General features: G+C 37.4%; 1 protein-coding gene across 3 annotated transcripts in view; it reads left to right on the top strand.

The window, feature by feature from the left end:
- FOCAD (focadhesin) overlaps window positions 1-22125 on the top strand; it is a 283295-nt gene that overhangs the window by 258115 nt on the left and 3055 nt on the right. For all 3 annotated transcript variants that reach the window (XM_081282574.1, XM_081282573.1, XM_081282575.1), the window contains 7 exons: window positions 6807-6935; window positions 9475-9590; window positions 11932-12192; window positions 13095-13184; window positions 16905-17082; window positions 18713-18810; window positions 20546-20797. In XM_081282574.1, coding sequence (XP_081138700.1) covers window positions 6807-6935; window positions 9475-9590; window positions 11932-12192; window positions 13095-13184; window positions 16905-17082; window positions 18713-18810; window positions 20546-20797 — 1124 coding nt within the window. The remainder of the gene's footprint in view (window positions 1-6806; window positions 6936-9474; window positions 9591-11931; window positions 12193-13094; window positions 13185-16904; window positions 17083-18712; window positions 18811-20545; window positions 20798-22125) is intronic.

Below are 22125 nucleotides of genomic sequence, written 5' to 3'. Positions count from 1 at the left end.
GTGAATTATATTTATTGATTTGCCTATTTTAAACTATCCTTGCCACCCGGGAAAAAACCCACTTGGTCATAATGTGCAATCTTCTTCATATGTTGTTGAATATGATTTGCAAATATTTTATTAAGGATTTTTGCATCTAAGTTCATTGGGGATTTTGGTCTATAGTTTTCTTTCCTTGATGTGTCCTTATCTGGTTTTGATATGAGTGTGATACAGGCTTCATAGAATGAATTTGAAAGTGTTCCATATTATGGACATGTTCCTTTATTTTCTTTTCTTTAACACTGTCTCAATGCTCCAGACTGACCACTCTGTCTACCAGCTCTAAGATTCTGTGCTCAGCATTGTCTACTCTGTTAGAGAGACTTTCAGCCAAACATTATATTTGATTTATTGTTTTATTGCCAAGATTTCTGTTTCAGTCTTTTTCAGTATCTGCATCTCCTATTGAATTTCTCATTCATATCTTATACTGACTTCTTTAATTCATTCAGTTGTTTTTCTGTATTCTCTTGGTATTTGTTAACCATTTTTCTAATCATTTTTTAAAAATTCTTTATCTGGCATTTTCTCCACTTTAGTATATTTGAAGTGAGTTACTGATGAATTTTGAACTTTAGGAGGTATCATGCTAGCTTAGTTTTTCATATTTCTTGTATTCCTGTGTTGGGTTTTATGTATCCGTTGAGATGTATATGTTGGAGCCTTGAGAGAATTTTTCTTCCTCTCTTATATGTGAGCCTTTGTGGGGCACAGTCTTCTCTTACCAAAGTGTTCTGGGATATCAGGTTATTGTGAACTTTTCAGTATATTTCTAATGGGTTTTGTAGTATAATTTCTCTGCTAGTTCTTTGGTGAGGATTTGTGTATTTCAATACAGTGTATATTAAGTGTATATACAATGTATATTAAGCTTGAGGATTTCACTTTTCCTATAGATCAAAAGAGTGTGCTCCTCCTTGTAGATAATGGTGGTTGTGTTGTATACAGCAGGATGTGTGGGGATACACCTCTGTGATTGTTCTTCTTCACTTAACAACTCTGTATATTCTAAAGGGGCATGGGAATGACCTAGATTGAGAATCCTTTCATAGGTATAGTGTCCACAGCCTTTTGTGTTAATTCTGCTCTTGCTTTAGAGTGGATGTCCATGAGTGGCACCTGCAGGCCCCTGTATCCATTCTTACTTGGGACTGATCATTAGTTTTGCATTTTTGTCTTTTCTGTTCTTTGTGTTATTATTGAAATTTGAGATGGTTAATTTGTGTGTGGAACAAGGTGCATTGTCTCTTGACTGTGTTTTGTTCAGCAGCAGGTCTCTACCTTGTGAATTTGTCGTGTCCTTGTAGGTTCCCAGCACCTCACAGAAAGGGAGGAAACAAACAATAGCAACAATATTAGTAAACAATATATAGCATTAAAATAAATACCTGGTGCCTACTGTACCATCTACAACGTTAATTACCACAAAGGCAGGAGTGGTGGGATTAGTTATTGCTGAAAGCAAAATCAGCAAATAGCCATGAACTAAATCTGGCAATAAAATAGACAAAAGGTGTGAACTATGCCATTCACTATATGACTATGAATGGTGAGGACAGGAGTTGTAAAAAACAAATAGTTTTAAAGATGTTAAACATACAGTTCATTAAGGAAAAAGAAAATGTGATAGAAAGGTAAAAATTTAGAATGTTCAAAATGTGAAAAGAAAGGAAGTAGATGAAATGTAGCAAACAATGGCTATAAAGGAGAAAAAAAAATTTAAAAAGGAGAGATGCAAGGAGAGAAAAAGAAACAAACAAAACCAACACCAAACCAAAATAAAGAAACAAGAAACCCTAACCTTCAAAAGAGAAGACAAATAACAATCATTAAAAATGCTAAAAATGGGGGGGAAACACATGTATTAATATCTATGTAACACTCAACCCAGCAAAAACACCAAAAAAAGAGGGGGAGGGGGAGAAAGGAAAAAAGATTCTTAACAAAAAATGAAAGAATTATCTCCACTGAGGTTGTCAAAACTGTAGACTAGGGAGGATAATCACTGACCATGCCCGACCATCCTTCTTTCCATTTTTTTCTTGGGTGCTATATACCAAGAAGGAATGAATAAGGATTGGGGGTTGTGAAACCTTTCCTCTTTTTGTGTTGCTTACCAGGCTGCTAACTGTACTGGTCTAATACTGGAGCTGAGTGAGACAGCTTTCACCTTTCCCTTCTCACTGTCCTATAAGGTAGGATAGAATGGGAAGTATTATTGATCAGAGTTTTGTCCAGAGAGCCCAGAATGATGCAGTCCTGGGGTGGGTCTGCTGCAGAGTTCTAAGTGGGGAGTTCTCATGGCTGGGGCTTATCTCTAATCAGTCCTTATGGATTTTGTTAGGTGGTATCTGCTCTGGAAAGACTAGATTAGATCAGTGCACCTTTAGGCCCAGGAAAATGCTGATCTCTGCCTTGAGTTTGGAACTCAGGAGCATCCATCCCAAGAATTATACTCAAAGAGCAGGGGAGCCAGCCCTCCGCAGGTCTCTCACATTCCACTGCCCGTGAATATGGAATACCCAGACTTATTCCCTGAATACATCCATACCTGTCTGCTCAGTTTTCTGACCCTCTTCAACTGGTCATTTGAGCCACAAGACTCCAAAGGAAAGCGAGTTATATCCCTTCTTTGTACGTCTCTGACTTGAATCCATGGAGGAGAATCTTCTCTGTGCACATTCCACTCAGGCCCTACTAAGTACAACCTAGGCCACACAGTAGGCAGTTGCCAGGGCGGTGTGGTAGTTTTTGTTATGATCTCCCAGACTCCCACAGCAGCAAGCTGAAGCATGGCCTCTCACGCTCCTGCCTCAGCTCTCCCCTTGCTAATTGAGAAACAGAGCCCTTTTCAAATGCCAGTTTGCCTTGCAGCCTCTGGATGAGCAAAGTTCAGGCTGCTTTTCTGTTTTACCAGGCAAGGTGTGTGTGTGTGTGTGTGTGTGTGTGTGTGTGTGTGTGTACACCGAATTTGTCTGTTGTGTTTCTGTGTATCATCCCCCCCCTCTGTGGTAAACCAGTGCCATTGTTGCTGTTGCTGCAGCAACTAACTTAGCTCCAATGTACTTTTTCTTGTTCTTTGTTCAAGGCACCTGAGTTTCTTGAGTCTCTAAAAACTCCAACTGTCTGATATTGAGTTTCAGTCTCTTGGTTTTATCCACCTTGCTGAGAAGCTGCTTGAATTCCTGCTGCATGAATCCCAGGCCATGAGTAGCTGTAAATGCAGCCTTCCTCTAATTTACCATATTGAATCCAGCTTAGGCATATAGTTTTTCATGGCATTTTTTTTTACAATAAGACACTTTAATTTTAGCATCTTTTGAAATCTGAATAATCTGAGAATTTACAAAATCATCATTCTTTTCATGGCTGAGTTATGTATATATTTCACATTTTCTTTATTCATTCATCTTTTAAAGGGCACCTAGGTTGGTTCCATAGTTTAGCTCTTGTGAATTGAGCTGCTATAAACAACGATGTGGCTGCGTCACTATAGTATGCTGATTTTTAAGTCCTTTGGGTATATGCTGAGAAATGGGATAACTGGGTACATGGTGTTCCATTCCAAGTTTTCTGAGAAATCTTCACACTGCTTTCCAGAGTGGTTGCACTAATTTGTAGTCCTACCAGCAATGTATGAGTGTGTCTTTTTCCCTAACATTTACTTTTACTTGTATTCTTTTTTTTAATGGCATTCTTTTATCATGCTTTTTGTTTTTATAAGGTCAGTAGAAATAGCTCCAGTTTCATTTCTGTTTTTATATTATTATCATTTTTTAGAGAGAGAGAGAATTTTTTAATATTTATTTTTTCAGTTTTCGGTGGACACAACATTTTTATTTTATTTTATGTGGTGCTGAGGATTGAACCCAGCGCCCCGCGAATGCCAGGCAAGTGCGCTACCGCTTGAGCCACATCCCCAGCCCCAATTTTTATTCTTTCTCAATCTATCATAAGCTTTATCAGTTTAAAAAAAATTTAGTTGTAGTTGAACACAGTACTTTCATTTATTTATTTTTATGTGGTGCTGAAGATCGAAACTGGTGCCGCACACATGCTAGGCAAGTGTTCCACCACTGAGCCCCAGTCCCAGTCCCAGCCCCAGGATCGTCAGTCTTGTTGCTCTTTCCTAAGATCCAATTTTTTGTTTCGTTGGTTCTAATTGTTTTTCTGTTCTATATTACATTATCTTCATTCTAAATTTCACTATTTCCTTTCTCTGCTAACTTTCAGTCTATTTGCTCTTCTTTTCCTAGTTCCTTGAGGTATAAATTAGGATATTGATTTCTTTCTGCTTTTATAATTTAGGCATTTATCACTAGAAATCCCTCTCAGCACTGCTTTTGCAGCATCTCATAAGTTTTTCTATTTTGTGTTTTCATTTTCATTTGTCTCACAGTATTTTCTAACTCTTGCGTGATTTCTTCTTACATTTATTGCTCAAGAGTATATTTTTTTACTTCCCATATATTTGTGAAATTTCCAGTTTTCCTGGAAATGTTACTGATTGCTAGTTTTATTCTATTGAGGTTAGTGAAAATTCTTGGTATGATCTCAGTCTTTTTAAATTTATTGAAACTTGTGGTTTGACATGTGGTCAGTCTGGGAGAAGATCCCATCTGTGCTTCAGACAAATGTGTATTCTGATGGTGTTTAGTGTTGCATGACTACTAGATCTCTTTAGTTTATAGTGCTGGTTAGGTCCTCTATATCCATTTCTTTTATTTAAATATTTCTTCTATTATTGAAAGTAGCACTTTGAAGTTTCCAACTATTTATTGTAAAACACAGTTTCCCTTTTATTTTATCAGTGTTTATATATTTTGGGACTTTGTTGTTTGATTCATATGTGCTCTTAGTCATTAAGTATAGAATTTTGTTACATTATGTTCACATTATTGTACAACTATCACCTCCGTCCATCTTCTAAGCTTTGATATCTGATCATTTTGAGTGTTGTTACCTGTTACCTCAGAGTGTCAAGTTTTTCCCTCTCCTTGGTGTTTACTTTTGTTTCTTGCTGTTGGGCTACAATTATTTCTGTTAAGTGACTTTTAAAAATTATATTTTTAAAGACTATATTCTTTGTCACATGTGGTCTTTGAAACCTTTCTTCCTTTAGCTTGTGAATAGCTAGTGTTTGATAGAGATTGCCTTGAATGCCAGAAGGAAAACAGAAAACGGGGCAGGAGACAAAAAAAAAAAAAAAACTTATTCCGAATATGCAACTGCTTTTAAAAGTTGTGATAAACGAACCATAAATTTTACCCGTTTAATCATATTAAAAACTAAAATTATACCCAGTGAACAATATCTCCCTATCCTTATCCTCAACCACAGTTTTACTTTATTTATCTATGAATGTGACTTTTTTTTAGATGCCTAGAATCACACAGGATTTGTCTATTTGTGACTGGCTGATTTCATTTAGCATAACATACTTAAGTTCACTCATATTGTAGTATGTGATAGGGTTTCCTTTCCATTTCTGAACAATATTCCATGGTGTGTGTGTGAGTGTGTGTGTGTGTGTGTGTGTGTGTACATACATACATAGTAGTTTCCATTTGCCTGTGGATTTGTTTTCTGCATTTTCAGTTACCCACAGTCAACTATAGTCCAAAAGCAGAAAACAGAAAATCCTAGCAATAAACAACTCATAAATTTTAAATAGTGCACCATTCTGAGTAGCATGATGTAATTTCATGTTGTCCCACTCTGTCCTACCTAGTACATGAATCATAATGTTGTCCAGCTTATCCATGCTATATATGCTACTCATCTTTTAGTTGCTTTATAGCTGGATAAATGATCGGTTCCACTAAAATGGTATTGCAGTGCTTGTGTTCAGACAACTCTGTTTTACTTAATAATAACCCTGTCTTAGTCCATTTGCTTACCTGAATCAGTAAGTTATTAAAAATAGAAGTTTAGTTATTAAAAATAGAAGTTTATGCATGATTGAGGGCATTGCATGATGAGACAGAGCAAGCTTGCCAGCAACAGCTCACTTTTATAAAAGAGCCACATCCTCAGATCCCATTAACCACCTCCCCAAGATTCTACAGTTTGGGGATTATGTTTGCAGCACAAGAATTTTGGGAAACACATTCGAATCACACCAATCCCCAAAGTGAAAGAGCAGTGATGTTCTCTTTGGATGTGCCAAAGAGGAGCCTTACAGCACTTCCTTTAAGTAACATTTCACACTCACCAAGAAGAAAGGTCCATACACTATAGTAAGAAGGTTTGAGAGCAAGACCATATTCACATGTTTTATTACAGTATATTGTTATCATTGTTCTATTTTGTTGTTTGTTGTCGTTAACCTCTTACTGTGCCTAATTTACAAATGAAAGTTTATCATGGGTGTGCACTTGTAGGAAAATCAGTTCATAATATTTGGCATCATCTGTTGAGGGGCAATGAGGCGCAAGTAAGCAATGAGGTAGTAATGAGTAAGTCGTTCTTTTTAAAAACTAACTAAAAAGACATCAGAGTGTGGAAGAAAGCTAAGTTAAAAACAAAAGAGTAGAATATTCTTATCCAGACAAGAGGGAAAGATTAAAGACAAAAGCAGGAAGAGGAAAGGGAGTAAGAGTTTGTGGCAAATGAGGTTGAAATTTAGAGCACAGATTTGAGGGGCTTGACCACTATTCAATACGTGGTGATACTAAATCCTTTGAAACTAAAAGAAGAGAAAGTAGTGATTTTCTGTACTCATGATGCTATGAAGGTGTTTTATTATTTTTTTTTCTTTACAGGTCCTGAAGCTGTGCCTCCTTCCCTTCTCAAAGTAGTGATGAAACCCATAGCAACTGTTGGAGAAAGCTACCAGTATCCTCCTGCAAACTGGGCTGCGCTCCTTTCTCCACTTATGAGACTGAACTTTGGTAAGTAGCAAGTCTTTTTAGGTCTTCAGAATTTGCTTTTAGTATCTGACCTGAGTGGGAAAACATATATATATTTTTTTTTTGTCACAAGTGGTAGTAACTGATGGACTTTGGGATCTTGTGACCCTTTCTTTCTTTTTTAATTCCATCATTTTTTGTTTCTTCTTATTAGTTATATATAATGTATTTTGACATATTATACATATATAACTTCCCATTATTCTGGTTGTGCATGATAAAGAATTGTATTGGTCATGTATTCATATATGCACATAGGATAGTAATGTCCAATTTATTCTACTGTCTTTCCTATTCCATTCCCCCTCCATTCCCTTTGTCTCATCCAGAGTACTTCTGTTCTTCTCTCCCCCTGCCCCTCCATCTGAGTTGGCATCCACATATTAGAACATTTGGCTTTTGGTTTTGGGGGATTGGCTTATTTTATTTATCATGATATTCTCCAGTTCCATCCATTTATCATCAAATGCCATAATTTCATTTCTCTTTATGGCTAAGTAGTATTCCATTATGTATATTTACCATATTTTCTTTATCCATTCATCTGTTGAAGGGCACCTAGACTGATTCCATAGTTTAGCTATTGTAAATTGAGCTGCTATAAACATTGATGTGGCTGTGTCACTGTAGTATGCTGATTTTAAGTCCTTAGGGTATAAACTGAGGAGTGGGATGACTGGGTCAAATGATGGCTCTATTCCAAGTTTTCTGAGGAATCTTCATATTGCTTTCCAAAGTGGTTGCATCAGTTTGCAGACTCACAGCAATGTATGAGTGTAACCTTTTCCCTACATCCTCACCAGCATTTATTGTTACTTCTATTTTTGATAATTGTCCTTCTGAGCCATTGCGTTCCCACAGCTGAGGGTGAGGAGGGAGAGAGGTCCAAAGACACAGGCCAAACAGCGTCATTAAAAGCAGTGTTGGACTGCAGTGCACAGATTGCTGAGCACATGGTGTATGCCTGCTTTGGTGGTTATCACATGACACTTCCAGAACCCTAGGTTTTAAGAAAGCACTATATGGATGCTGTATTTTCTCTTGCTGTTATAACAAATCAGCACAGACTTGGTGGCTCAAAACAATCCAGATTTATTATCTTGCTGTTTTATCAGCCAGCTGTTCAACATGATTCTCACCAGACTAAGTCAAGGTATGAGCACAGCAGATTTCCTTCCTAGAGGCCACCCACATCCTTCAACTTGGTGTCCCTGTTTCTCCATCTTCAAAATAAGCAATGCAGGACTGAGGCCTTCTCATAATACCTTCCTGGTTTTCTGCAGTTAGGAAAGTTTTTCCATATTTAAGGACTCCTGTGACTAATGAGCCTACTTAAATAATCTATAATAATCTCCTAAACTCAAGGTCCTTTACCTTAATCATGCCTGCAGAGTTCCTTTGCCACATAAGTTAATGTATTCACTGGTTCCAGAGATTAGAATGTGGAACTCATTACAGGAACATTATTATCCCTACCAGAGGTTCTTCTTGGTGAGAGACAAAGGGAATGCACAACTCAACACCTTCCCTTCATCCACAGAAGTCCCTCTTAAACAGAAAGGAATTACCACATGCACATATATTTTTTTTGTATTTTCTCTTGCTGTTGTAACAAATTAGCACAGACTTAGTGGCTCAAAACAATCTGACTCCAGGAAGAAAACAATTTAAACACTGTCAAAATCATGTGCTTGTATTTGCCATGGCTATATCAATAGTTCTATCACCTACAGTAGAATGACTACCTGCATATGATATATAGAATGACTTGTATACTGTCATTTGTATATAATTTTAGATATAATTAAAAGTGGTTTTGGACTGAGGATGTAGCTCAGTGGTAGAGTGCTTGCCTAACATGCAGGAAGCCCTAAGTTCAATCTCAGCACCACCAAAAAAGAAGGTTTTCACTATGCACACTTTTTGCATAAATGTTTACATTTGAACCTAATCCTTGTGTAAGACATGATGTCACCATACTAGATTTCCAGAGATTTCATTTGGAAAACATGTTTCTTTGTCCCTCTCCTGCTTTTATATACAATACTAAAAATATGCTATATTATTTCAACTAAATCCTCAGAAAAAGGAGAAAAGGTTTGGTTGGGAGCAATCAGAGTACAAAAAAAGATCTGGTCAGTAGAGGCAGTGGCTGTATCTATAAGCAGTTCTAGACACAGATAGGTTTGTGCTGAACACAATTTGGAGCAGAGGGAAAGACCAGGGCGGAATTATTTTTAGCTAGAATTTTCTCATATTTTTGGTAGTGTTTGAACATTTAGGTTTCTCTAGATAGAAGGGAAACTGCCCTTGCCAGTCCCCAAACTTGGAACTGCAACACCACTGGCCACATTCTTCACCTCATCACCAACAGGGTCTCTTGAAATGCCTCCTGGTTTACTCAAGTTCTGTTACTGCAGAATTCTTTCACTTAGCAAATTCTTTAATTTAGACATGAAAGCCTGAAAATGAGTCAACAAAGCAACTAAATTACAGAAATTCTTTTTTTCTTCTCTTTCAGGGGAAGAGATACAGCAACTCTGCCTTGAAATTATGGTGACTCAGGCACAGTCATCCCAGAATGCAGCCGCACTGTTGGGTTTGTGGGTGATGCCACCACTGATCCACAGTCTGAGTGTATGTAGTAATTAAGGGCATTGGCTGGCAGGACAATAAACTGATTTTGGAGATTAGCTTTCATTTGGGGATGTGTTCTCAGAGTCGAGAGTGAACCAATGGGACTTTATAAAAACAGGGCTTGATAGTAGCTGGCCCACAGATTGGAAAATAATATGATTCAGGACTCCTCTATTGTTGCTACCATTCATGGTTTAGCTACTTTTTATTACAAAAAGGGGAAAATGATGGCCAGAGGTATTAAGGTTCCTTTCTCCAGATCATACAATTAGGAAGTTGTGGAGTTATTTGAATCTAGTTTTATTTGTTTGATACGCATAGTCTTGTCTGTAGTTAGTAAGAAAAAGCAAAGACACCTGCACTGGACTTGTCTCTTTCCAAGAGGAGGCAGCAAAGAAGGTGAACCTCAAAGAGTTGGTAGGATTTGGTTAGTACTAAGAAAGGTAGTAGGAGAGTATAGGTGGAGAGAGTGTGACCCTTCTGCTGGGGTGTTGAGCATGAACCTAGTGCTGTGGAGAGAGCGACCCAGCCTGGTATCTGTGATAGAGAGGTTAGCACCTTCCAGGTACAGATCAAGGTAGACGGGAAGAATAGAGTAATAGTATTTAAAGATGGGAAGTTAGCAAAGATGTTTTGTTTTGAATTCACTTCAAGCTAGGAGAAAAAAAAATTCCAGATTCCTTAGAGGTTTTCCAGTTGTATAAATAAGTAATCTATCTTTGAATTTCTCTGAATGTAGCCTATTCTTCTGTTCTAGGAGGCTTTAGTTCTTTAGTGCAATGCCCTCTTATTTCCTCAGTCTTTTGGCTTTAGTCCCCATTCTACATTGTTTTTGGTTTCCTGGCCTTTCCTACTCCTCTTAGTTCCCTTTAATTAAAGGTGCACTTTATTGAGGTCTGTATCCACCCTGCCTACTCCAAGTGACTTCCATTTAGCTGTCTTTGAGACTTGCTGTGTACTTGGTACCTGTTAGCACTGAGTACTTGCAGACATCAGATGTAATCTCTACAACTTTGGCAATTTTTAAAAAAATGGCTTTAATGAGTCATAATTTATATGCCCTAAAGATGGCCATTTAAGTGTAAATGTTGGTGTGTTTTAGTTCCTTTATAGGTTTTCAATCACCTCCAAGAACACCTCCCTCCCTCAACACAAGTTCCATTGTGTCTAATTTTAGTCAGTCCCATTCCCAACCTCAGGCTCAGGCCACCACAGATCTGCTGTCTCTTAAAGCTTTTCCTCTTTAAGAGAACTTTTATATAAATTTAGATTTAACATAAATTTTAGAGATTATTTAGAAAAGAATCATACAATTGTCTGGCTTATTTTCTTTCTGAGAAATATATTTTAATTTTAAACTGAGATAAGTGGAAATCTAGGAAAGTTTGCATAGTTAATAAAAGGGAGAACACTATCTAACTGACTCCAAAGCTCTATACTATTAACTCTTGTTTCCCTCTGAATCAGGTATATCTCTAACAGCATTTTGTTGACCTCAGAAATTTTTCTGGCTATTAGTAATCTTTCCATTTCTGTTTTAGATCTGTGTAGCTCTTTGCATTGTCTTTGTTTATGGGTCTTTTTATCTTTGTTAATTAACATTATTTTTGAATATGTTTTTTATAAAATGATCTGAGATGGCATATTCTTCACCATGAGCTCCTCAGAAAACTCATGTCAACTACACTGATCTTTCTGAAAAGCTACTAGTTTTGTTGACAGACGCTATATTTTTAGGCCACTCCTTTTAGCCTTGCTGCCCCTTTATTGTACTTATTAAAGTCTGTGTCACGTGACAGAGCAGTGCTGTTGTGAGCTGATTGTTGTGGTCAGGTCCACATGCTCGGCTAGTGGTTCTTTAGTCAGAAGTGGCCCTGGTGTGCTGCTCTCCTTATTGCTTCCCTGTTTTTCCCTCAGAAGAAGAAATTAGCAATATCAGATGCTTCTGTTGTTTCCAGCAGATAGCTTTTCATCTTCAGAAGCTTGTCTTGCTGGAGAATGTGGCCTTTTACAACTAAATAGCGACTGTCAAGTACTTTCAGAAGTAGCTTTTTATTTCCCTCTAAAAAGATCTAAGGTTTCAGCTGAGCCTTCCACAGATGGACTGGCAGATAGCACATATCCACCACAGTCACCCCGAATCAGAAGGAACTGCTGCAGCCAAAGTTACATGCACTGATGACCAGCTGGTCCATGAAGCTGTGGGAAAGTGAGGGAGAGAGAGCTAAGGAACCCTTTTATCTCTTGATCTGTCCTCAGACACAGGGATGACCCAGAGGTTTCCAGCACTGCAAGCCCAGGCTTACCTGTTTACATCTGACCTCTTCTGATTTACTTCTAGATGGATATCAAGAAATACCTCCTGGTATCTGTGCCTTTGTGGATAAAACACGTCTCTGATGAACAGCTCCTGGGTTTTGTTGAAAACTTAATGGTGGCAGTTTTTAAAGCAGCTTCCCCACTTTGCAGTCCTGAGTTATGCCCGAGTGCCTTGCAGGGTCTGAGTCAGGCCATGAAACTGCCCAGCCCTGCCCACCACCTCTGGAGTCTGCTCCGTGAAGCTACTGGGAAAATTTTTGACCTTCTGCCAAATAAGATTCGGGTAAGGAACAAAAATATTTACATTCCTGACAATTTATGTTTGGGCTTCTTTAAAGCCTTTTTGGCAAAGGAGGGAGTTGTATGTTTTAAGAATGTGGGTGGGAAGGCTAGCAAGAAATAACCACATTCTTCACTAGGAGCGCGTTTGCTTCCAAAGAGCTAAGTTGAGGTTGAATATTTAGAACCAAAGTTTCAAGCCAGCTTAGAAGCAGCTTAAGCAGTGCTGTACCAGGAAATTTGTTGCTAGGTTTTTTTTTTACCACATGCCTGTAGAAGATGAGCAAACTCAGAAATCCTTACATTTTACATCTGGAGAGTCCTGGAGCATATTGTCCAATATACTGTTTTTACCAAATAATTTAATATTAGCCTTTCCCTACTCCAACGGGTCTTTGAATTGAAGTTTTACAAAGCAGTTAAAAAATCTTGGAACAATGGAATTCTTTTTTGGGGGGTACTAGGGATTGAATTAGGGGCATTCGGCCACTGAGCCACACTCCCTGCCCTGTTTTGTATTTTATTTAGAGACAGGGTCTCACTGAGTTGCTCAGTGCCTTGCTTTTGCTGAGACTGGCTTTGAATTCATGATCCTCTTGTCTCAGCCTCCTGAGTCACTGGGATTACAGACGTGAGTCACTGTGCCTTGCTGGAACAATGGATTCTGATAAAGAAAAAAAAAAAAATAGTACAGCCAAACAAAGACACAAAGTAAAATGAAAAAAGTTCTTTAAATGATAAAAACTGGCTATATATTTTGGTTTGGTTAAAATTCAGACCTCATCAGCTGTTGTTCATGGTGATAAATCTAATAATTTGTCAGAACCTGAAAAATAGACCTTTTGTTATTCTTGTTTTACATTGTATTTTGACATGCTTGAGATTTTATTTGTTTGTTTTCACCAGAGAAATGATCTAGAACTGTATATTAGTATAGCAAAATGCCTCTCGGAAATGACAGATGAAGATGCCAATCGTATCTCCCAGATTACTCAGGTAATAATGAATATATCAATATGTATATTTTTTTCATTGTTGAAGTAGAAATTTAAGAATTGATTAGAGTGTCCTTTGGCTGAGGCTAGTTTTGTTTCATACTTGTTCCTGGTTAATTTCAGGAAGCTGTCTTTCTGTGCCACTATGGAATCTACTGTCCAATCCATTGGTGTGATTGGTGCTTAAATCATGTTGTATGAATGGGTAGATGGATGAATAACATTTTCATTCAATTTCTTCTATTGTTGTCAAGAACATTTTGCATCACCTATGGGAAAGAATAAGTACCTGGCAACCTCTTCAATATAATACCCACAAGAATGAGTATATTCTGATCAAAGAACTTTGTAGTGCATGGAAGCCATGAATAAGTAGTTCTGTTCTCAAATTTCTCTTCTGACACCTGATGCTGTCCTTTTAGAATGCAGAAACATAGTTGATTAAACAGCAAGCACTATTAGCTCAGACACACAATCATTTATGAGTAGCCCTAGGCAAACGATGAATGACACAGTATATCAATAAAGTTACCAAATTTAGCAAAAAAAATATATATTTTCCTAAATTGAGTTGTAGATAAACAATGACTTTTTTTTTTGGCATAAGTACATCCCAACTAGCGTATACTTATTTGAATGTAACCTTGCATACAGCAAATGCCTTCCATGAGCTTCCCCTCCCCAAGAGCTAGTGGTCATCTCAACATTTATTTCCCTTTATGACAGATTTGCTTATTCAGTTGGATTCTTGATTTTTGTACCATAAAAATGGTACAAAAATTTTTTTGTACCATAAAAATGGTACAAACATTTTTTTTGTACCATGGTTCTCAAATTATGTTCCCTGGTTGAATGATATCAGCACTGCCTGGTAACTATTTAGATTGTGAATCCTCAAGTCCTACTTCAGACTGACTATATCAGAGATTCGGAGGTGGTACCTAAGAGTCTGTGCTTTATAGTCTCCCTATGTGGTTCTGGTATTTCCTAAGGTTGAGAACCACTATGATAAAGTATTTCAAATATCAGCATTTTGGAAATCAGCTTGTTTTATTTTTGTTTGTTTTTACTTGTAGATGAACACAATAACTTTTTTATTTATTTATGTGGTGCTGAGGATTGAACCCAGTGCCTCACACGTGCTAGGCAATGGCTTTACCACTGAGTCACAGCCCCAGCCCAAATTAGCTTGTTTTAAACAAAGGGAAACAGTAAAGGGAAATGGTAAAGAGGATGGACTGGGGACCCTACCTGTTCCAATGTGAAATCCAGCTCTGCAGTTTATTAGCCATGTGACATTTAAATTTCATAAACTCTGTTTGCCTTAGTTTCCCCATCTATAAAAGGGAGATCAGATCATAGCACCTCCTCTTAGGGTTGTTTGGAGAGTCAATGACTTAATCCATGTCAAGCACTTGGAATAGTGCCTGACCCAAGGTAAGAACTCTGTAATTATTTATTATGCATAATTATTACATCCATGTAATTAATTATTATTAAATTTATTAAATGTAGTTGGAAATGGAGCATATAATTTTCTTCTTGATACCTAGAGCTAAATGTTGCTATATTACTCACTTGAGTTTCTTAAATATCATTCAGAATATTGTCACTAGAACATACTAAATAGCATTCTGATGTCCCCCAAAGAAGTAGTCTTCTCCACTGAGGTCAGAGTTTTTGTTCATTTCTGAAAAGAATAGAAGTAAGAGGTAGCAGCAAAAGAGCAGGAGTCCTTGGGTTCCAAGGCTTACTCTGCCAACCTGACTAGCTTTGGGACCGTCAGCAAGTTACTTAACCTCTGTGTTTCAGTTTCTTCATGTGCAAAAGAATAATTGTAATCTACTGCAGAACATTCTTATGTGAACTAAATGGTTAATATAGCAGTTATCAAATATTGTGGTCTCAGGAACACTTTAGTGTCTTAAAAATTATTGGGGACTCCAAAGAGATTTAATTATATAGGTGATATCAGTTAATATTTACTTTTAGAAATTAAAACTAGGAAAAATACGAATATTGCCCTTTACATTTTTTTTTCTTTTTTTTTTTTTTCTTGGTGCTGGTGATTGAACCCAGGGCCTTGTGCATGGGAGGCAAGAACTCTACCAACTGAGCTATATCCCCAGTCCTAATGCTCCTTACATCTTAACTCAAATGATTAAAAGTATTTTCCAAGACATATATAAAGTAGTGAAAAAAGTGGCCTTGTTTACCATTTTCAGAAATTTCTTTAAAGTCTGACTCAGAAGATAGTTGGCATCTCATCGCTGCTTCTTCATTCAATCTGGTGATTTGGTTTTAATGAAGTATATGAAGAAATTCCAACCTCATATAGATGTGTGTGGAAAGAGGAAGAGTGTGTTAATAGACAACTCCTTATATGCTTTTTTTTTTTTTTTTGTATCGGGTATTGAATTCAGGGGCACTTAATCACTGAGCCATACCCCCAGCCCTTTTTATATTTTATTTACAGACAGGGTCTCCCTGAGTTGCTTGGTGCCTCGCTAAGTTGCTGAGGCTGGCTTTGAACTTGTGATCCTTCTGCCTCAGCCTCCAGAGCTGCTGGGATTACAGGCATGCGCCACTGCGCCTGGCTCCTTATAGTTTCTTAAAGGTTAGTTGCAGTGTGGAGTCCAGAATCACATCGATGAAATTCAGATTAAAATCCATTGGTAATATCATACATCGGTCATTTGGAAAATGTTGGATCACTGAGCTTTGAAGACCTCCCAAATGCTGATACATTTCATTATACAATATCAAAACATCATATTTGTTAACATCCCCAGCAATCTCATTAGAAAGGCCTTTTACATATTGGGAAGCTGCCAAGCTCATAGTATCAGATACAAATTTTCTAAAAATCTAATTTTCACTAGGAAATGCAGATTTTATCATTGGCAATAAATTCTGTCAGGTACTTTCCTTGAAGTGACAGGCTTATTTCTTCCAATTTTTAATAAAAAAAATCTATTAAATACCCAATTTGAATAACCATAGTTTTTCCATCATTCTTTCAAGTAAACATTGTTCCATGAGAAGACTGGCTATTTTATTTAACTCACAATTCAGTCTTACAAGTGTTTTTTGTTGAGACAACCATCAGAGAAGTTCCTTATGCATATTTCCCAGTTTGTCACATAGAATATTAAAAATATGTATACTCAAGGGCCAGAATTTAATGAAACTAATAATTTTTACTGTTTACAAGGATATTTTAAATGAAACTGGCTTTTAAAAAAGTTACAAATGGCAGTGAAAAATACAATGAATACTAATACAGTCTAATGTAATTATTAAAATAGTTTTGACCTCACAGAACCTTTTAAAGAGTCTTGGGAGAGGTCTGTGTACCAAATTTTAAAAACTGCGGAATTAATACATGTTAATTGCTTAGAATGGTGCTTGGCACATGATAAATAGTGTATTTACTAGTTTTCATTTTATTATTATTGTGTATATTTACTAAGTATTACCTATTAACCACTGAATACATTCATGGCTTTTATGAAGGAACAGGAGGTGACCTTACAACCTTTTGTTGTATGTGCATTTTAATAGAGCATACAGGCAGATAGGTCACAGGCTGCAGGAAATGAGCAGTTTTAGCATTTGTGATAATAGCATCAAACTCTCTTTTTCTGTTTTGCCCTTGCCCTGAGGTTCTGTAGCCACTTCAGTTAATTTAATAGTGACTGAACAATTTGCTGTTTTACAGAGCAACATGGAAAAGGCTGTCTTTGTTAAGCTGTACTTAATCTCTCAAGGACGATTCCCCTTGATAAGCCTCACTGATATGCTCAGTGTTGCTCTGCAATACCACGAAAAAGAGTCACTGGCTTGGATGATTCTGCACAGCTTATACCAGGCACGGATTGTGAGCCATGCCAACACAGGTGAGGCTAGCCCCTGGCAAACAGCAGGGACAGAAATAGAACTGCCTGCTCTCCCTTTTAAGTTGTACTTGTTTTCTCAACATAAAAGCTAGCTTAGTGCTTCTTGGCACAGGTTAGGCCTGATTAGCCCAAATGAAGAGTGACTTGAATGGAAATGAGCAGTTATAGCTCACAGTGTCTACTTCTTAGAGATAGAAATGAGTTCTTTTGAGTATTTTTCTATTGTATTTGGCCCTTAAGATGCTCAAGGATACACACAAGTGTACCAGGTTGCTTCTGTCTATTTTACTCAGTTTTGAAAACATACAAGATGTAGATTGATTCTACCTGATGAAATCATGAAAATGGCTTTTGAATGGTCATTTCTGAATGGTCAAAAAGGAAAACAGAAAAAGAAATTACATAGTTATCCTGTAGAATTTCTTAAGGGTTTAAAAAATAAAATCTGGTCCTGCTACACACACTTGCAAGCTTGAAGTTCTGCTCATGAACCTCATGTTGCAAGTTTTAGGCCATATCAGACATTGTACTTTAATAATCACCTGAAAAGGGAGCTTGCCTATGGCTCCTACAGTCTTTCTGATCACATGCTTATCATCTCCCCCTACTGCATTCAGATTCAGAATGGCACCTGGTGTAGGTGGGTCAGATGTGGCTGGGAAGCCCTTGTGATCCCAGGAAACTTACTCAGGTTCAGGTGTTCATTTTCCCTATCTGTCCTTTATATCTTTTTGGTTTGAGGGAAAACCTAACAAACTTGATTGGAAGATTCTCCAAGACTCTATAAGAAATTTTGATTCATCCTCCTCTTTGGCAGTTGAGACAGTTTTCCCATATCTGTATTAGTGCGTGCCCACTGAGAGATGAACCTGGGATGAGAATCTGAGTGGGGTTTTTTATCTTTTGTTTGTTTGTTTGTTATAAACCAAAAGAATATTTATCAGGAAGAAATCTAGCAAGTGTTTCCAAATAAGGAGGGAGATGCTTACAATAAAATGAAATAATTTGATGTTGTCTTTGGTTCTAACTAGCCAACTCTCAAATGTAATTCACATATTCCTCGTATTCTCTGAAGTTTGAAAACCTTTCTTTGTAGTTTTTACTGTACTGGGAATCCTCATGTTAAAAAAAATTTTTTTAAAGGACAAAAATCAACATTTATGCTGATGTTTGTTCTCCAGTTACCACACAGTGGCTGGTTTTTATTTATTTATTTATTTTATGTCTTTGGGATAGGGTTCCTTTGTGATTTGGGCACAAATTCGGACCACTTAAGCAAAGCAGGTCTATAAAAATAACTAATTACCTGTGATTCAACATTACTGAGTAGTTGGCATACCAGATTTCTCTTAGTGTGTTTAATGTTGAGAGAGAAGTTCCAATAAATTCATTTTATATTAGTGGCAAGGATATTTGAAGAACAGATTTACTTTTGGAAATAAACACCAAAATATAGTTATCCAGTAAGAACAGTACCAATTCTTTCACAGGAAATCACAAGTCTCAGACCTTAAAACTGTTTAATGGGATTTTTACAACATGTTTTGCTTTAGTTGTGATTGTTATTTCTGATCTATTTTACATTTCAAAGCAAAATCATGGTCTCAAAAAAAAATTCTTTTTGTTTCAGGTGTATTGAAGAGAATGGAGTGGCTCTTGGAACTGATGGGTTATATCAGAAATGTTGCTTACCAGTCAACACCTATTCAGAATGTGGCTCTCGATGAGGTACAACCTAGAGGAGTTTGTAGTTTCATTAAAACCTGGAACTTAGATTCTCTCTCTCAAAACAGGAATATGTTGCTGTGTCTTGGTCAGCTTTCTGTTATTCTAACAAATACCTGAGGTAATCAACTTATAAAGAGAGAAGGTTTATTTTGGCTCACAGCTTTGGAGATTCCAGTCCATGATTAGTTCACCCCCTTGTTAGGGGCCTGTGTCATAGCAACACATCATGAAAAGAACATATCATGGAGCAAAACTGCCATCTATGGCCAGGGAGCGAGAGAGAAGAAAAGGGTTAGGGTCCCATAGTCTCCTTCAAGGGCATTCTCCAAATGACTCCAAAACCTCCCAATAACATTTCCACCATCTCTCAGTAGTGCCACTGTGGGGGCCAAGCCTGTAACACATTGGCTATAGAGGGAATATTCAAGATCCAAACTATAGCATGATGCTTATAGCTTTTCTTTCCTGCCTTCCTTTTATTTTTAAGAAATGCCAGTAATAATTCTCTGATGCCACAAGCAAATGGGTATTTTTACCTTGCTATTAGAGATACCCAGGTCTGCCCTTTGAGAAATATTTTCAACAAAATATGCTCTTTGCTGGCAGAACCCCAAAACACTAAGCTGGAGAGGGTACTTAAGGCCCTGTGTGTTTAGGTTTGATCCCACAAAGGATGTGGGAGTACCAGATTCTGGCCTCTGCTCTGGCCTGCATATGGCTAAAAATGCCTAATAAGAAGAGATTCCTGAAGTGTATGCAGATAATCTTTATCTGTGCCAGTGCCTACCTGTTTGTGCACATATATTGGAGAGGAGATTTTACTCACATTGGCAGCATGACCTATGATCCAGACAAAGTAAGAACTTCTGGCATTGGGTGAGTTTAAGAAGAAAAAGATTCATAAATAAAATGAAGACAGCTCTTTTCCTACTCTCATTTTCTTGACTTGGCTGTTGTGCATTTTGTAGAATTTTTTCTGTAAGTCCGTTTCATGGTAAGTAAAAGTTTCATTATCTAGAATATTCCTTGAAATTTTGCAGTTTCCTGAAAAGTTGTGTGTCTTTAATTTTTTGAAATTTAATTCATGAGATGAGGAATATAAGAGATAGAGAAGTACTTTTTAAACAGCCCCTCCCCCTTTCTTGAACTCACATGGTCTTCTTCTTTTTCCCCAAAGCTTTCATTAATGTTCTGTTTTCTTAAAAAAAAATCCTAGAGAACAAATTAACAGAAAGAAGTATAATTTAAATCACTGTAATTCAACAATTTCGATGTACCAACATTAGATTTTTTTGACAAGCATCTAGATTTTTTCCGGCAGACTTTTTAAAGTGCATCAAGAGAGATTGGTTAAAAAATAAAATCATATATAATTTTTAAAAATACTTTTTGCCACATTACAACAAATATCTTTTTCCTAATTTCTTGGTCTTTTTGAAAATACCAAAAACAGAGGATCATTTTGATCTTATTGTGATTAGAAATAAATTATGTTTTCTTGAAATCTTAGACTAATCATAATGAAATTTCAGATTGTCTATCTTCGCATAAGGGGAACTTAAAAACCTTCACAGCCCCAGAAGGTCTCATCATTAAGCATGTAAATTGTGTCAGTCCAGTTCCTTCTCTGGTGTAGGGGTTGGGCAGGAGGAGGGGTGAGTGAAGGGGAAGATGCCATGAATTACTTGGAGTTGGTAAGACATATGACCCAATGTTGCTTCTGTTTCCATCACAGGCTTTGGACTTCTTGTTGCTGATATTTGCAGTTGCAGTGGTAGCTTGGGGGGATCATGAGGCCCCACTCCTCCTTGGCCTCAGTGCCAGTTGGTTGCCATGGCATCAGGAGAATGGCCTGGCTGGGCCAGAATCAAGCTTCCTTGGCAGGAGTCCAATGCACAGGGTCTCTCTGCAAGAGGCCCTCACTATCCTTCCCAGTAGCATGCTGCTTCTGCTGCAGAAAGAGCCATGGAAGGAACAAACCCAGAAGGTGAGGTTGGCAGCCACCTGCCTAGCAGGGCAGGCTGGCTTTTGTCTTCAGCAGTTCTTGCTGTAGAGTTGAGGTGGGAGTTAAGTGACACGTGCACTACACCACAGGCTTTCATTCTCAGCCCCAGATCTTAGCCAGATTCAGTCTCAGACTGAGGCCAGCCCAGGTTCAGGGTACCTACTGATTAGAGAAAACAACAGCAAGAACTTTCTTGGGGATGTGGGGAGAGAAAATCCCTCATTTTCATTCATTTACTGAAGACTCTTGAACCTGGCAATGAAAGGATAAGTAATTCTTCACTCAGAATCTCAATGTGAGGACAGGCAAGAAGGCAAATTTAAGATTCAAGATGGTACCATTTGTGGGATACCATGGTAATCAGCAAGGCAGGGAGGTAATGAACAATGCAACAATGCTGGGTCAGAGAACTCTTCCTCAGGGAGATGTGGGTCTGGACCACCTATCATATTTGAGGTTCCCTATAGCTCACTCCATCTCCCAGGCACGTTGCATATACTCATCATGTGGTAGATGCCAAATGGGATTTTGTTAAGGTCTACTATCATCACCCTTGTCCTCAGAAAAAACCCAAACTATAGGAAACACCTTTGTCTTTTAATACTAAGACTCCCCAGGCAACTAGCACAACATGGGAAAATACTGTGCTTCCTATACTTTTTATATGGCTTTGCCCCATCTTTAATACAGTGGTTTGAAAGATTCTTTGAATCTCATTTGGTCAAAACTGGGTTTTGATGAGGTGGAAAGCTTAAAAGTAACTTTTTGTTGCTTATTCTTTAAATCAGAACATTAATCTTTAAAAACATTTCTGAACTGTGAACCCACAGTTTAGCCATATATATCTCCACTGAGCATCTCAAACTAAAATGCTTTTTCCCCCTTAAATCTGATAAGCATTGCAATTGCTGCCCGAGTTTTGTATTTTATGTTCACTTAAAATAAATTTAAGTGTGGTCTCCCCTCATATTATTTCTGGACTGGGAGACTGTGTTAACTTTGGACTACAGAGTGGACATCTTGCATTGATTATATATTTGTAGGGCTTGATTTATTTACTTACAAGTAGGATATTATAAAACAAAATTTTGAAAGGAAAATAAAGAAAAATTTTTAATTAAACCATGGAATTAGGGTTATTTTCTCTATTTTGCTTTCTTCAACCCAACTTCTCATGTCTGAAGTTAAAGTGTCTTGTATTTGTCACTAATGGTATATGTGTTTTTCAGCAAACCAAGATTGATAATATTCAGTCATTGTTGAAATCATCTTGTAGCTAATTCAAAGACAATTTTGGCTGCATCTTGGGA

The sequence above is a fragment of the Spermophilus citellus genome, assembly GCF_964194105.1.
Source record: "Spermophilus citellus genome assembly, chromosome: 2".
NCBI classification, from domain to species: Eukaryota; Metazoa; Chordata; class Mammalia; order Rodentia; family Sciuridae; genus Spermophilus; species Spermophilus citellus.
This window is presented reverse-complemented; position numbering and strand designations above follow the sequence as displayed.